The sequence below is a fragment of the Vanellus vanellus genome (genome assembly GCF_965231255.1).
Source record: "Vanellus vanellus genome assembly, chromosome: 6".
Taxonomy (NCBI): Eukaryota; Metazoa; Chordata; class Aves; order Charadriiformes; family Charadriidae; genus Vanellus; species Vanellus vanellus.
This window is the reverse complement of record NC_138911.1, coordinates 20,677,909-20,694,313: the sequence shown is the minus strand read 5'-3', so window position 1 is coordinate 20,694,313 and position 16,405 is coordinate 20,677,909. Positions and strand designations below refer to the sequence as shown.

The 16,405-nt window shown below is 48.5% G+C and overlaps 1 protein-coding gene across 3 annotated transcripts; it reads right to left on the bottom strand.

Moving 5' to 3' along the window:
• Positions 1-2,051: 2,051 nt before the first annotated feature.
• RNH1 (ribonuclease/angiogenin inhibitor 1) lies at positions 2,052-15,905 on the bottom strand. 3 transcript variants are annotated; one of them, XM_082485421.1, is made up of 10 exons: positions 15,886-15,905; positions 11,936-12,041; positions 10,036-10,206; positions 8,249-8,419; positions 7,433-7,603; positions 6,410-6,580; positions 5,742-5,912; positions 4,635-4,805; positions 3,233-3,403; positions 2,052-2,803 (listed from the first exon to the last, which is right to left on the bottom strand). In XM_082485421.1, exons 2-10 carry the CDS (start codon positions 12,019-12,021, stop codon positions 2,716-2,718), a joined length of 1,371 nt encoding a protein of 456 aa, XP_082341547.1. In that variant the 5' UTR covers positions 12,022-12,041; positions 15,886-15,905; the 3' UTR covers positions 2,052-2,715. The 3 variants fall into 3 exon arrangements, with proteins under 3 accessions (XP_082341547.1, XP_082341545.1, XP_082341546.1); XM_082485419.1 differs by lacking the exon at positions 15,886-15,905 and adding an exon at positions 13,865-13,869; XM_082485420.1 differs by lacking the exon at positions 15,886-15,905 and adding an exon at positions 13,835-13,859.
• Positions 15,906-16,405: the final 500 nt, after the last annotated feature.

Below are 16,405 nucleotides of genomic sequence, written 5' to 3'. Positions count from 1 at the left end.
CTGAGATCTAAAATACAAACCCGCTCACTCTGGATTTAAGTTCTCTGCTATTTGATCTCAAGGGACATGTTTTTGAAGCTTCTAATATTTGCTGAAAAACGGAAGTCATACCTGGATTTCTTAACCTTCTATTTTGGCTGCATAATATTATCTTTAGGACCCACATGTCTAAAACGCAGGAGCAAATTTCTCTGTCTTTTAACTCTCCCAAGTTGACAGTTGTGACAAGTGAGTTTGACCAATTAATAGATGAATAAAAACAGATGAGTTTTTAAGAATACAAATCCTTGCTTGAGTCTTGTTTATGAGCACAAATGTCTCTTGCTACAGTGGCTTGCTCCTGGATCCCAGGATTTATATCTGGTTTTTAGAGCCAAGCACAAGACGTCACATTGTCCTAAAGCACAGCACATGGTCTGAGTGCACAGGTTCCTCCCCATCTTGGGTGGCCCTGCAGAGCTCTGCTGGGCTAGCCTGGCCTGAGATTCTCCAAGCCCATTGAGATGGCAGAATATGGCTCCTCCAGTTTTTCTTGCTGCAGCTAGTAACTGGACAAGTGGCGCGTGCAGCAGAGACCTTTCCAAACCCTGTTTGTGTTTTTTGCAGGGAATGCAAAACCACTCTGGGGACCAAGGCAGGCATGGGGGTTATCCCTGGGTAGATGCATGCCATCAGAGGCTGAATGTCTGTGGTGAAGCCACGGTGGCAGACACGTCTCAGTGCTCCTCTGCCTGCAGTGGAGGAAGAAGAGGCATTTTCCAGGTGTCACAGTGCCAGAGGCCAGCAGCAGCAGTGTCCTCCGCTGCAGTACGAGGAGAGAGTGCCACCCCCTGGGTAGCCAGCATGGGTGATGCTGCAGGGAACACGTCCTGCCAATGCACGGGTGCGGGCTGCAGGCTAGTTTGGCCTAGGTTTGACTTTGGTTGATGCAGTCCTCAGCCTAACCTGCTGGCTAGGTGGGGCCAAGGGAGGCTTTGCCTGCAACCTGTCTCACCTTCAATCTGCCTGACCACGACCTGCTTTGGGAGCAGCCCAGGAGCACCTCCACTTCCCTCTCAGACATCCTGTTCTATCCACACCAGGTAGTCTCAGAAATCCACTTCTAATATTTGTTTCATTTTTTTCGAGTGCTGTCTTTACACCCAGCCATATGCCTGATTTTTGTGGCTCCCCCTACAAGTGCTCTTGCACCCCTCCAGCCCTATATTCTCCCCCAACTTGAAATGAGCCCATGCATGCTAAGTCCAGGAGAGACCATGGACATGAAAAGCCTATTTAAGAGCCCCTCAGGATGGGTAGGTTTCTAAACACAAGAACTCCTTCTGCCCTCAACAGAGAAGACCAAATAGCTCTTGAAGCAAAAAGGAGTGTTTTTATAGCATTTTGGCCAGCTTCAAGAGAGATGTGTGTAGAGGGAAAAACAAATCCTATCCTTCTTTCCTGCCTGAAAACACAAGTGAGATACTTCTGGGGCACCATTTGAGATTTGTGAAGGCTACTGTAGAAACGATGCTTAGGTCAAAGCTTTCCTTAAGTCAAAGAAAAGCCAGTTACAGCTTCTATGGGATGAATATGTATTACAAGCCAAAGCCTAGAGGACAACTTTAACTCAGGTGTCCAGGCAGGATTTGCAAGTGACTGCTCTAAGAAGAGAGACGATGAGGAATGTTTTTCTTTCAGCATTCCTCCTGCAAGGTCACCCCAGGGTGATGCCAGGTTTGTCTCCTACATTTTTAAAACTATATTCATTCTTTCATGTTATAGGTGTGCAAAGCTGCATTTTCCCATGGAACAAGGTTTATTAAAAGTCTGACTGGGCAAGAAAACCCAGACAGTGTCCCCTGAAACCAGAAAATGTCTTCTAGGCTTGCTGTCCACCTAAGGCCTTGACTAAGATCTTCTGATACGCTTCAGCTAGGAACTTACCAAGAGCAAACATATAAAATAAGGTATTAGTAGTATTGTAGTTCAGAAGTGATGGATTGGTCTTAAAGAAATATAAAGATATATCTGATTTTTCTTTTTGCAAGTAGAAAAATGAAGCGTTTATTTGCAAACAGACTTTAATAAAGTTCCTGTAGAACCACTCTTGCCAGAGCAAACATATCAAACCGTTTAATCATTTCCCATACTAGCAGAAATGCACACAGCATCTTTTGTTTGTAGGAAAATCACTTTTCAAGGGACACCAATTTTGAACAGCTGCTCCTTTCTTTCTTCTCTAGTGCCTTGGCCACCACTGCTTTTCCAAGAACTCGTCTCGGGAAATGCAGGGGAGAGTTCCATTTTAGATTGAAAAAACACTTGTTTTTTTGGAAAGCTTACCCCAGAGACCTGGCAAAAGCGCCACCCAGTAATAATACTGTAGGTATTTGGAAAGGAGCTCTCTTTAAAGCCTGACTAATGCATTAGAAGGGATTATAGGATTAAAGAGCTCCTAAAGGGTAAAGACCCACTTCTAGAAGATGCCCAGTAATTGTTTATTTCAAGGATAGTAATGCTGCAGTGAAAATGTACAACGCTTTCACGAGCCTCTGAGTTAGTACATCCAGAGATGCACAGAAGGTTGATCACCTCCCCGGACACCCACTCAGGGAATCCACAAATGTTTTTGGTACAAGCAAATTCTCTATTAAGTTAATTATCTTTATGTATGAAAAAGTTCAGATTAAGAAGAGGACGTTGTTTTGACGTTGCTCTGCAGGCAGACACTACTCATGAAATGATCTTCACTTCAGGCTTGGACTCTTCCAGGGCTCTCAGTTCATCATCCACTTCAGAACTCCAGAAAATGTCATACAAACTACACCCAAACAAAAAGGCACACTGCATTAGTGAGCATCCTCCCATTAAGGAAAGAGAAAGACACACAAATTGCCGGTATGGGACAATCATGTAACAGGAAGGGCACTATTTAGGTTGGAGAGTCTGGCCCAACAGCCAGAAATATGCCTTACAACATAAGACCATATTACTCCCTCCCCCAGCACACCATCTTGGGCCCTATGGACCAAAGCAGATCAGTGCACTGTGGTCACATCACTTGGAAGTGAAAAGGAGTGTTTTGCAACATGCAGATGGTGTTTGACACCCCCCACCCCAGGTGACCAGTTGCCTTCAAGTGGAATTCCCAGAGAGACAGTGCTCACGGCCCCCTCCCTGCAGCCCCCCAGCTCGCTGGAGCTCACTACCTCCCAGAAGGAACACAAGAAGGACCAGAATCATCTCTCACATTAACTGCTGAACGTTGCAGCTGGGGTTCCTCAAGGCTTCACAGATCTTTCTGACACCTTCGTCTTCCAGGGAGTTGTAGCTCAGGTCCAGCTCGGTAAGGCACTGCTTGGTAGCCATGACGGTGGCGAGGGTTGCACAGCAGGCTGCTGTGAGATCGCAGTTACCCAGCCTGCAGGGAGAGGATGGAGAGGAGGGAGAGGCCAGTGCAGTGACTGATAGCTCCAGAGACCAGCCCACCAGCCCAACATTTGGGCAGCAGGTGCGGACATCCTTAGCACAGACCAGAGATCCCTGTTAGGCTGGCATGTCTGAGATACCAGCAGGGGTTAGTCTGTGGTCTTCCCACAGAGACAGCTGTCCTCGTGGTGCCTGCTGAATACCTGAAAGTCCTCCCTAAAGCTTAATGGTGTGTGGCTACAGGTGGAGAAGGAACCGTAAAAAGATATTCCTGACTTCAACATCATGCACAATCTTCTCTGGTTTAAACTGATCATAAATTATCTCTAAAGTTTTTTACTTGAGACTTGCAGCCATCTATCTAAAAAGGGCAACTGAGGCCTCTGCCTATCTTTTCTGGTCAGAGATTTCAAGTCTTACTGATGTCTCCCATGACTCATCTGCTCAACTCACTCACTGTGAGTGTCGGGCATCAGAGCACAGCTCTGGCTTCTGTCAAATGGCGCGGAGGAGACAAGCACGGTGCCCTGAGCATCATGCAGGCCGCAGCCACACCAGACCTTGCTGCCTGCCTAGGAAGGGAACAGGCAGATGGGGAAGGTGAGTACCACCATAGGGCTGGAGGTGATGCTCCAGCTGACCTCCTGCTCCTACTGGTGAGGCCAGACCAGCACTTATGCTGGCACCCATAGAGACTATGGAAAGCAGGAGGCAACTGGTGAAGCCAGGCAGGTTTTGCACTGCGACTGGCAGGCACAGGAATTAGCGTGCCAGACCTGGACCAGCAGTTCATCCATCTCAAGAGTCCCACCTGAGAGGCCCTGTGGGTGAGTTCAGAGAATGGTATGGGAAGCTCTACAGTGAGCTGCTCACAGAACAAAGCAAGATCCCTCCAGCTTCCCCACACTGTTTTAGATCCTGAAGATACGCTGCACCATGAACTTTCAGTTCTGCACCAGGGAGACCACCTGTGGATGGCTATGAATGCACCATCGCATGGATGACAGCCTGTACTTGCAAGAGACCATGAGTGACAGGATACATGGAAGCACTTGTGGCTTCCATTTACTTGCTAGTGGACTAGTTAAATATCGGTTTGTGGTGTGAATTGTTTCATGTGAGCAAAAAAACCCACCATCTATTGCTATCTTCCTCTCTCTGCATGCCGTTGTCAGAAGGGTAACACAGCAAGAGAGAAGATGACTTCTGAGAGTGCACCTTACCATAGGGACTGGATGTTGCAGTTGGGGTGCAGCAGCCCTTCACGCATGAGTTCAACACCTGCATCTCCCAACTTGTTCTCACCAATGTGCAGTACTTTCAAGTGCTTGTTCACGCTGAGAGCAGAGCTGATGGCCTTGCAGCAAGCAGTCGTGAGCCCGCACTCCCTAACCCTGCAAGGCAAGTGTGACATGAAATCTAGATGGGGGATCTAGAGAGTATCAGGTACATCACTTCTTCACATTTGCTTCACAGGAGCCCGGACTGTGGGAACAGAGGAACCAAAGCCTTCCCACAATCACTGTACTCCTCTCCTCCCCCCATCTGCTCGATCCTTTCTAAGCAGCACTTCTCCCACTCTTGATATTTGGGATGTCTGCCTTGGAGCGTGCACCTAGGAAAAGCACCTACCCATAAAGCTCAGGAATGATCAGAGACAACGTGTGCTGCTCTCACAGCCACTCTCGGCTCCACTGTGCACTCCTGAGGCACCCCATCAACTCCCAGGCCACTGGGGCACGGGAAGAACCTAGCTAGAGGCAGGTGCTGAACTTGCAATGTAGGAAAGTTCAAGTGCTGCTCGTTCAAGTTCTGTGTGAAAGAGCAATTTTCCTCTCCCAGCCACGTGATACCAGACCATGCCAGCCCAAAAGGTAATGCTGTAAACAAACAAGATGCTGAGAATGGTTTATGTCATTAGAGCCTTCTTTTGGCTCATCAATGAGAGAGTTGGGATCCAGTGGAAAACCTGAGATATCTGATCACAGCATTCATTTTGCTATTACATGAGGCCTTTCAAACTTCAAAAGTCTCTTAGCTGCCATTTGTTGCACAATAAAATACATAAGACAGAAGCTCTGAAAGTGACGCTTGGTCTCCTATTGCCTATAACACGATGACTGTGGGGTACATCTTCAAAGTGTCTACAAGTAGAAATACAAATCCCTTTCGCTCTGTAAGTCTAAATCCTTTAGGTAACAACTCGCACAAATTGTTCATGGAACCACTGCAACTGAAGATCTACCTGTTGGGCATTACTTCACCTACAACTTTCTTCAGTGAGGTCTCCAAAGAAGGCAGTGGGTACGTGTAACTTAACAACAGCTTACCATAGCTCCTGGAGTTTAGATTTGGGATCCTTGAGTGCCTGACAGAGCATTTCCATCCCTGAGTCTCTCAGGTTATTGTCTATCAGACTGATCTCTGTGAGGGTCTCTTTTGTACTGATGAGTCTGGAGAGATCTTTACAGCTAGCGCTTGTGAGATCACAGTCCCATAACCTGCAGGGAAGAACAAAATATTATTTTCCCCCAAGAATGATTTAGATTAGAAAACAGAGTCCTATTTTAGTATTCTGAATTTCTTGTTACATCATCTTATTTTGTTCTACCCTTTACAAAACCCATTCATGCATCACACCACACAGCTTTCTCCTTGCTTTCCATCCGTTGCACCAAAAGCTCTGTTTGTAACATAAAAAAGAAATAGGAACATGCAATTCTAGAAGACAGATAACTCAACAGGAAGCTAAGACAACACCATCACAAATTTCCATTCACCCTCTCCCCAGAATTTGATCCAAGCAATTTCAGTGCAGTGCCGCTCACTCATGCCATCCTCCACCCAGTTTTGAGAAGTAACTAATTTGCAGTAGAGACACTCTTGTTTCACTAGGGGGTGTAACTGAGAACCTTTCCGCTTAGGAGCAAACCAGCAGCACAACATAGACAGCTCAGAGCCTGCAAGAGGGATTTAAGTAACCTCTGCCTACCCTTACCATAGCTTCTGGATTTTGCAGTTAGGATGCATCAGTCCTTGGCACAGCAGAGCCAGACCAGAGTCCCCGATCTTGTTATCCCCCACAGAGAGATCTATCAGTGATGACTTGTTACTGAGAACAGCGCTAATCTCCCGACAGCTATCGCTGGTTATGCCACAGTTCTCCAGGCTGCAGAAAAAAGGACAGTTGGAGTTGCCGCCCCAGACCTGCTGTGTCAGATACACCCCAACAGCCCCAGTTCAGACTGAGAAGGTCTCAGGCTGGGTCCTTGCTGCAACCCAGCGCAGCTCAGCTGGGCACTGCTAGACCCTGCAAGGCTCAGGGACAATACAGGTATCCTAGACGGGCTCTGGGTCAGGCAACACACTGCTCCTGCACTCCACGAAGCTGCAGGGCACTTTTACTCTGATCCACCCATTCACATCCATTAATGCAAGGACCGTTTTTGCCAAACTCCCCCTTTATATTGACTGCCTTTTTGAAGAGGAACTTTTGGCCGTACTACACAGTGAGTACCTGGCAGCCAACCCCTACTGAAGCACAGGGGCAAGATAAAATGAATCGTGCTTCTCCCTTAAACCCCTTCAGAGGCTTTACCCCAGATACAAGGCCAAATCCAGCATCTCTGTTTTGAAGCAAAAAAGGGATCTAAATAAATATACTCAGCTGGCTGGTTATTCAGGGGTAAGAACTGGAGCCACTGAGGGTGATTGCTCCTCTGCTCTCAGACACTGGTGAGCAGTCACCCCTTGTAATTGCAGGTTTAACCTGGGGTACATGCTCACACTGTACCGACAAGCGTAAGAGTGAGCTCAGAATCACATGTTAAAAAAAGGTGAAAAAAATCCCAAAACTGAAAGCCCCAGACATTTGCTTGCAGTTTCCAGTTACAGAAATCTGAGCTGGCAAAAAAATTTGGCCCAAATGTCAAGTATTCCCGACAATATTTTTTCCTGTCTTATGGATGGTATGACTCGCAGCAGGACCAGTTGCAGTTAGAGATGACCAGCTCTTCCTTACTGTAGTAACTCTAGGTTGCAGCTTGCCTCCACCAGTCCCCAGCACAGCTGCTTTACAGCTGTATCTCCCAGAGTGTTGTTACTCAGGCTGAGCTCCTTCAGGGTGGGCTTGCTTTGCAGAGCAGCATTGAGGGCTTCCACAATATCAGCTGTGAGTTCACAATACTCCAACCTGCAACAAGAAAAGAAGTCCAGGAGAAAAACAACCATCTCCATCATGTCCCACCACCTGGAAGACATCAGCTGGGCAAAGTGCGTGTTAGCCAGGTCAGAAAACATGCCAACATGAATTGAGACCAGGCAATGCATGAAAATAATCATAAGAATTTTTAATAGCATCTCCCTGCTCATTTCAGGAAGTGTTAATAAACTAAACCCCAAGGGACCCCATTTTTACACTAGTCCTCCATTAAACCAATGCACCTTGTTGCCTTGGAACATACGTCTGAGTTCTGCATTGCAACACATTGTGTAGTCAGTCTCGCCACTGAGCCTTCCCAGGAGGACCTGGGGGCTACAAATAGACCTGGATCCCACTTAGCTGTAAAACAAGGACTGAGTGTAGCAGAATCAGATTTTCCCCAGGTATCTAAGTGGTCCTGCATTGAGGACCACCACTGCCAGGAGAGCTAAACAAATCCTATGGGAATGTACACCCAGCTCTTACAAACCCACGAGACCTACCAGCATGAATAAGCGTGACACAATTTCAGATAAAACAGGAAGAAATACACATCTGGCAACAAGACTCCTGCTCATCTCAAGGGAAAGACAAGCACGACCTGTCTGATGACCAAAAAGCCCAGTGACTACTTACTGCAGCTTCTGCAGTTTACAGTTGGGGTTCATCATCCCTTGACACAACACCTTCACTCCAGCAGTCCCCAGTTTGTTATCACCTACATGCAGCTCTGTCAGGGATGGCTGTGCACTGAGGACAGAGCGGAGAGTCTCACAGCTGGCACTCGTCAGATTGCAGTTTTGCAGCCTGAAGGAGAGAGGTAACTGGGGTGAGGGAAAGTGCACCCCCAGAATTACAGAAGCTCTTCTCAGAGAGGTGCAATTGCTGAGGTTTGAGCTTGGAAAGGACACCATGGCACTGACAGCACATAACCCTCTAGGAAAGCAGTATGTCCAAGTTAGTACTGCTATTTTACAGGTGTGCCAAAATATTTCACCAGCTAGTGTTATACCTGAAGCACAAACAATAGCTCTCATGTTTCCTTCAGTGTAATCGCTCATATAGCACCTCTAGCAGAAGAAGGATCCACCATACATTAAGCAGCATCTCAGCTGCTTTATAGAAGTGTTCTAATCATCATGAGGCTTATCCCAGAGATAAAGCAATGGCATCTTATGATTTCTTGCCCCCTCTGGAAATGGATCCACAGTAGCTAAAAGTAAAAATCTCGTCCAACTTGGCTTAAATCCCTGGATATCATTTAGAAGTTTAATGGTATACTACAAGAAGGACACATGAAGCTGATCTTTCAGCACTCATGCTGGGAGAAGTAGCATAGGAACCACGCTGGTATTGCATATTTAGAGTTATTGAACAAGATTTTCTAGCAACAGAGAGGTGTTGTGCATGGTAGTACTAAGTTTGGCTTAAGTTTGGTAGCTTTTATTCCCTAATGCACCTTACCAGAATCGCCAAAATGGACAATTATGTTTCTACAGAACTGCAGCCTAATTCAGGCTGTTACTTGAGCACCTGGAGAAGTTTGAAGCTTAGGTCAAACTCTGAAGAATGATTTGTGTTAGTCTTCCAGTACAGAGTATCACAGTTATTTCTTGAAGGCCCACCAGACAGTTGCAGTTTGACTAGCTTCACAGTCAACCTTCCCTCTATTTGTCAGTGATTCTTCATTGCAGGGGGCACAGGGACTTTGAAGCAGGCATATCTGATCTAAAAGGCAAATGACTTTTAACAGGTAGCGTCATGAAGATCCTAGACCCATCTCAGGAGCTGGAGGACTCCAGTACCCTGCAGAAGAGATGCTGGACAAAGAAGGTAGCATCTCTTTGAGGGTCACTGAGGAGCAGAGGCAGCAGCCACAACTTTGGCTGAAGTTCCTGCACCTTGGTTGCTGAGGGAAGCCCACTAATGCTATAATGTGGTGTTGGTGCCTCTGCAAAACATGCTGTCTTGAATCAAGCTGGCCCTGCCCACCTGAGAAGACAAGGCTTGAGGCAGAGCCAGTCTGGTAGAGCGCAGAAAGACTGACAGCTCTTGAAACACCAAGGCTCATGAGAACACCCTTTTGCTTGTCTCCTAAAGAAAGGAGCAAGCAAACTGGACCAGGTGCTAAATGCTGTGCTTACAACCGGCTGAAGAGCCCTCTGAAAAATGCATTTGATTGGGAAAACCCTACCTGTCTTTCCCTCAGTGCTGGAAGACAAAGGAAGACAGACTGATGATCTGGAGTCTTCCAATAAGTATACCACTTAGACAAAAACGTCTGGGGTTTTCCAGACATCTGACCTAGGAAATTGCTGAGATGCATCAGCATGGCTCTTACTACCATCACACACTAGTTTGTCTCATGACTTCACCCGCAGCAGACTGCAAGCATGCAAGCAACACAATCAGTGGAGCTTTACCATAACTTCTGCAGGCTACAGCTTGGCATCAGCAACCCTTTACACAGGTATTCAATGCCTGCATCTCCCAGTTCATTGTTGTTCAGCTTCAGCTCTGTGAGGGACGGATTCATACTGATGATGGAGGAGAGATCCTCACAGTTACTGCTGGAGAGATTGCAGTCATCCAGCCTGAAAGAGAAGGAGAGAAGGAGTACTTTAGTCCTCAGGGTTGCTCTGTTCTCCCTGGCTGGAGCAGCACTCCCTGTGACAGCAAAGTGAGTGATTTACTCCTCTGCAGTCCCTGAGATGCCTTTATAAGTATGTGCGTGGCCTATTGCACGATGCATGGCCCAAACCAAGACGTGCTCTCTCTCTGCAGGGCTGCAGCACAGGAGGGGCTGGTCAGCAATTCCCCAAGCCACGGATCTCCTCTGTGCTGCGCAGAAGAGGACATGTGACTCAAGTCATCCCTCCTTGGCAGGGCTTCAGCTGGAGGATGCAACTTCATTTAAACATTGACAGTGACAAACGACCTGGTGTCTGAAGCCACATCCAACCAGAAGCCAGCCTACAGGCTGTCAGACTGGTTCTGCACTGAGACCAGCCAAGATGGGTCTTCGGCCAGCACCAGAGACACCCATCAGCAGTTTGGTCTCATGTAGGTGAGTCACACTGGTCTGCACTGTCTCTCTCTGACATGACTCTTGGTACACAAACTGTGAGTTTGCAGCATGGCAGTGGCTTCTCCCACTGGAGATCAGTATTTTTCTAGTTGTTGCTGAATTGATGGGGGGGAGTTGAATTGAAAGGAGAGGCAAGGAAAGATCGGGAGCCCAGGACAGACAGGGAGACGTACAGGGAGGCAGAAAACACACAGGGCAAAAGGAAGGTGCCATGAAGAACCCTACAGCCCCAGGCACAGCCACAACCAGGACTGCCACAAGTTGCTTGGTCATTTCTCCTTAGACAACACCATGAAAACTGAGGCTCTAGTAGGCTTCTCCGTCCCTCCCTCTGGCAAGAAGACTTGGCTCCATGTTGGATGTTGGGATCATGTTCAACACCGATTAACAACCCTTGCCGCAGACACTCTCATCCACTATGTCTTGAGCAGCCCAGCCTCTGCCCAGGAGGCAACCATCCCACTGCCTTCTGCCACCCAAGGCAGACCTTGGGAAGTCAAGGTCAGGCCCATGAAGCTTGCCTGCAAAAAGCTCCTTTGCAAAACAAAAGCAAGCCCCCTTCAACTTGCCTGACCTCCTCCAAGCCATTGCTGGCTTGATGTGGCCCATCCTCTCCAGCCCAAGCAGGACAATACCAGTCCACGGGGTGTGAATTCCCTATCAGAAGAGGGGGAAGAGTGCAGAAGCAAGTCTTCCGAACGCTGTCCTGCAGCTTACACTCCAGGAGATCGTTCTCTCACACTGGTTTGCTCAACACACAAGGCAGGTACTTTTGAAGGCCAAGTGAAGAATTAAAAGCTGATGGCATGTGGCTTGTGCATGACTATTAAGTAACAGTTATTTGACAGCATCTGACCTCCAGCCCAGAGAGCATGCAACCTAATGAGCACAGAGAGATGTCTTCCCTCCCTTGAGGGAGAAAGACAGACTTACCAAAACGGTGGTCAAATGTTTAGGTAATCACATTACTTAGCTGAGTTCTATGGCACACCATAGAACAAGGGCAGGATTACTTCATACCAAAGGATGCTATCCGTAGCTGAAAAAAATTTACAAGAGAATGGGGGGGTGGGGGGTGTCCCTCTTTAAGTCAACTTTCTGGATAAAAATACGTAGAATCATTCTTGTTACTCTGCAATTTCTAAGTCACAGGTCAACAGTTCTGCAGCTCAAAAACACAGGAGAGAAACACAACAGTTCTTACTTAGAAGAGATGATACACAACTAGTTACTACCTGATAGTTTTGCAGGATTTCATAGTGGACAGAAGTTCAGCCCATCTAGATGGGCTCATCTCCTCACACTGGATGTCAAGCTCCATTTTGACAGTTGAGATAAGATCTGAAAATAAAAAAAAAAAATTAAAATTAAAACTGTTATTTTTTTCATTGACTGAGAAGCAACAATCCTCTTCATCCCCGCTGCTCTCAACCATGAGTTACACTGTGCAAAGAGGACAGACTGTGTTTTTCCAACACCAGCCTGCAGCAACCACCAGTACAAGCCAGCAGAGTTGAGGTGGTTTTGTCTGTGACTCGGCAAGGCCCTCCTCCGACAGGCAAAAGCATATGGATCCTGAAGAGATATGGCAACAGCTTGTTATCTGAAGGCTGCTTGCGTGAGAGTAAGATGCTCCCCTTCCCTCTCCAAGGGAGCTTAACCAGAATGAGCTTTTCTGAGCCACTGGTTCTACTCTCTCATTATTGCACTACTGGGCCACACAGCAGCTATTACCACTGTGGCACACCTGATTGATTGTGGGACCTCCAGCTAAAATTAAAATTAGGGTATTTTTGAGAGAATGAGGCTGAATGAGGAAGATGAGAATGAGAACTGCCTGGACTCAGATTAAAAATCCTGCTGGCCATGCATCTGTATGTGAGAGGTGGAACCTGGGTGGATAGGAGAAGCATTCCTCCATGATTTGACATCCAAGCGTCAAAAGGTCACTCTGGTTGGGCAGGTCCAAGTACAGACAAGCTGGTAAGCAGGAACTTTTTTTGTTCTGCAGTCAAACTGTATTTCTGAACTGATGTAAACATAGCACCTTGCAGAGCAGCTCCAGATGCACAAAAATACGCCAAGGCCAATAGCTGAGCTCTAGGCTGAGTCTACAACAGACAGTATTAAAGGCAGCGCTCCAGTAGGTGACAAAATGCATTCTCAGTGTCTTGGCTTTGCTAACATGACTCAGACTACAGGGTATTTGTAAGAAAAAAAAAATAAAATATCTTGAGCTATCACATTGGAATGTGAACAGTAAAAAAAACCACCAGGCGTTACTGACTGCGGTTTTCACTGCCTTCCCCCATCTCAGTCACCTCCTTCTACCATAAAATCAAGGGCATCTCAAACTAGGCTTTTCACAGAGGCGAGCTCGGTAGCAGAGCACACATGAGGTTTCGTCCACAAGAAATCCCTCATCCACGTGGGGAGAGGCAGTGCCAGGAGAGGATGTGCCGCGAGAGGAAGGAGGTGCTGAGTATATTCTCTTAAAACACACGAAGGAAAGCAGGACACCGAGTATAGCATTAGTAGAGCTCATGTACGCACTTGGCCCCTCCCCTTTCAAACGCAAAGCAAAGCGCTGTTGGAAGCCAGGGACCACGTCCCCAGCGGGTTCGCATCACAGCCCCACGTGTAACGGGGCTGGAATCACGCGGTGTTAAAAATCAGCACTGAGCCAAACCAGTGGGAATAAGGGAGAGAACAGCGCAAGGGAAACCGATTACATAATTTAGCAAACGCCAACCGAGTTTGCTCACTGTATTTTTTCCCTGTTTGAACTCCCTCAGATCAAAAAAAGTTTTGTTTTGGTTTGTTTTTTTTTTTTTTTCCCCACCCTCCCGCCTAATCTCTGAACGCTTCTGCAAGCTGAGGGAGAACCCCCTTTCGGGGTACTGTATCTCCGAGCACCGGCTCGGTCCTACCCCCGCGGACACAGCCGCCATCGCTGCTATTCCCCGCCCGGTCACTCCGCTGCAGGCAGCTGCCCTCTTTGCTCACAAGGTGGCGGCCGCCCCTTGCTGCTGCTTCTTCTTGTTCTTGTTCTTCCTCCTCCTCCCTCCCACCCATTTTCTTGCACCGCAGTTAACAGTAAACGCCACAACTCGCCCGGCTCTCCCTTCACCCACCCTCTGCTCCCCTGCCCCCGCCGCTCCTACCGCCGCTCCGCCTGCCCGCGTCAGCGCAGCCGCCACCGCCCGCCCCGCCCCGGCTCCGCCCCGCCCCGCCCCGGCTCCGCCCCGCGGGGCGGAGCCGGGGCGGGGCGGGGCGGAGCCGGGGCCCGATCTGTCTGCTTCTTCCCTCTTCCTCCCCATTTTTTCCTTTTCTTCCCCCTTTTCCTCTTTCTCTCCCCCTTTTTTCCTCCCTCTTTCCCCTCCGTTTTCCTCCCTCTCCCTTTTTGCCTGCCCTCTTTGCCACTTCTCTCCCTTTCCCCTCTCTTTCTCCCATCCTACCTTTCCCTTTCTTCCTTTTTTTTAGTGGCTTCTCCCTGCTTCCCTTTTCTCCCCCTCCCCCGCCCCCCCCCCCGCTTTTTCCTCCCTTCTTTTCCCCTTTCCCTCTTCTCCCCCACTTTTTCCTACCTTCTTTCCCCCCTCTTAATCTATTTCCTCCTTATCCTCTTCCTTCCCTCTTTTTCCCTGTGTTCTTTCACTTCCTTTTTCTCTCTTTTCCCCTTCTCACTTTCCCCTTTCTTCTTTTTCCTGTGCTTTTCCCTCTTCCCTCTTCTTCCTCCCTTTTTCTCTTTTTTCCCCTCTGTTTTATCCCTCCTCCCCTTCCCTCTTTCTTCCTTCTTTTTCTTCCCTTCCTCCCCTCTTCCTTCCTTCCTTCCTTCCTTCCCTCTTTTTCCTGTGCTATCCACTCTTCACTCTTTTCTCTCCCTTTCCCCCATGTCCCTTCTTCCCACTTCCCTCTTTTGTTCCTTTTCCACCCTTCTATCCTCCGTTCTTCCTGTTTTCCCTCCTCTTCTGCTATTTCTTCCTTATTTTCATCTTTCCCCCCACTTCCCTCATTTCCTCCTTTTTTTCCTTCTTTTCCCTTTTCCCCCCTCCCCTGCTGCCCCTTTTTCCCATCCACCCCTATCTCCCCCCAGAGCAGGAGCACTGGGATATGCAGGAAACAAGAGAGGAGAAAGGGAAATCCCTGTAGCAAGCGGATATGAAAGGGATAGGAGGATCAAATGTTAAATAGGAATGTGTCCCACTTGGGATGGGAGGGCAACCTCTGTCCCTTGCTGGTACCCAGAGTGTGATGCGGATGCATGCAGGTCACTCAGGGGAGAGGTAACATGGGGGGGGTATCAGCCAGGGGAGACAGGACCTCCCTTTGTACTTCCCCAAGGAGGTCGGAACTGGGAACTGTTTGAACTGGGAACAACAAAACCAGCTGTTTCTCAGTGGTCTCCCTGACGGATTGCCGGATGGCTGTATACAGGGGCAAGCTGAGAGGGCCTGGGATATCCCCCCTCTCCGTCCCTTTCACCAGTTCTATCCATGAAACATCTCTCATATTCTGTCTCCCTCATTAGTGCAACATGTTGATGAGCAGATGATCAGACAAGCTGAGCCTTACCGGCACAAAAGCCTCTCCTCTAAGCTGTTTGAAAGGAAGCCGTGGGAGCAATGGAGGATGGGCACATTGGAGTTTTGCTGCTGCAATGACTCGCCCTCCCCGGGCTTTCCCTGTGCCGCTGCACCCATGCGATCCCAGTGACCAGTGGCTTGCCCGCACATCCGTCCCATGGAGGGAGCGAGGGTGGCAGCGCCTGACTGGGACTGGAAGGTATTCGTCATCGCGCGCCTCGCTTCCTCCTCTGGCTGCCGGCTACTCCCTGTCTCCCTATTGTTTCCCAGTACTTTTAGCCCCAGCAAAAGCTCGTTCAGACTTTCACAAACAGAGCAAAGAAAGGTTTTGAAGTGACAAGAGCTTTCTAGGCAACATACTGAGTCACATCCCGTCCCCTCCCCCCCAAAAAAAATTTAGCGTCTCCCCCACTTTCTTCTTCTTACAAACACCCCATCCCCATCCCACTGGCTCTCACAACAATTCAATTAAGCACAAGCAGTCATTCCCTACAAAGCAGCCTGTGCGATGCATAGCTTCAAAATCGCTAAGTGCTCCTCCCTGGTAAGCAGAAGGGAAAGTTTAGGGAGTTTAAGAGCCCGGTTTTGCTGCTGGTACATACCTCGCTCTTCTCGGCGCTCTGCGGGGAGCAAGGAGGGCAGAGCTGACGCCTTCCTGCTGCCGTTACTACGCAACCTCTGCTGTTGTACACATGGTGCCTGCTAGAGGGAGAAAAGCAGTTTGGGGTTGTGATGGCTTTTCTCTTCCCAGGGTAGCTCTTCAGGGGCTCGGGGAGCCGCACTCCATACACGATCGTACCTGGCTTAGGTGCAAACATCCCACAAAACCCGGTGATGAGAGAGGTGACTTTAACTTCTTACCCCGATCATGTAGCCACTCCCCAGGATTTAGCCCAGAGCAAAGGACTAGTTGCCATTGAAGGATCCATTCGAAAATGAGGCCACGACAGTGTTAAAGTGTGGATAGAGATCCTGGAATTTGCAAATAGTTTCTCCATTCCTCAGGCAAGCCCTGTCCTGCCTGGACAGGGAGTGATACTGATGAGCACGTTACTGCTTCCCTGCCACCCCATCTGGGCGGTTAACCCCCCTGGCAGCGGCTAGAGCATGGCCAGCCCCCTG

Coding starts and splice junctions, on each gene's coding strand:
- RNH1 (XM_082485421.1), bottom strand. CDS start 12,021: ATGGAGCTTGACATCCAGTGTGAGGAGATGAGCCCATCTAGATGGGCT. Junction 3,404..4,634: donor TGCAACATCCAGTCCCTATG/GTAAGGTGCACT, acceptor CTCTCCCTGCAG/GCTGGGTAACTGCGATCTCA. Junction 2,804..3,232: donor TGCAACGTTCAGCAGTTAAT/GTGAGAGATGAT, acceptor GTTTGGGTGTAG/TTTGTATGACATTTTCTGGA.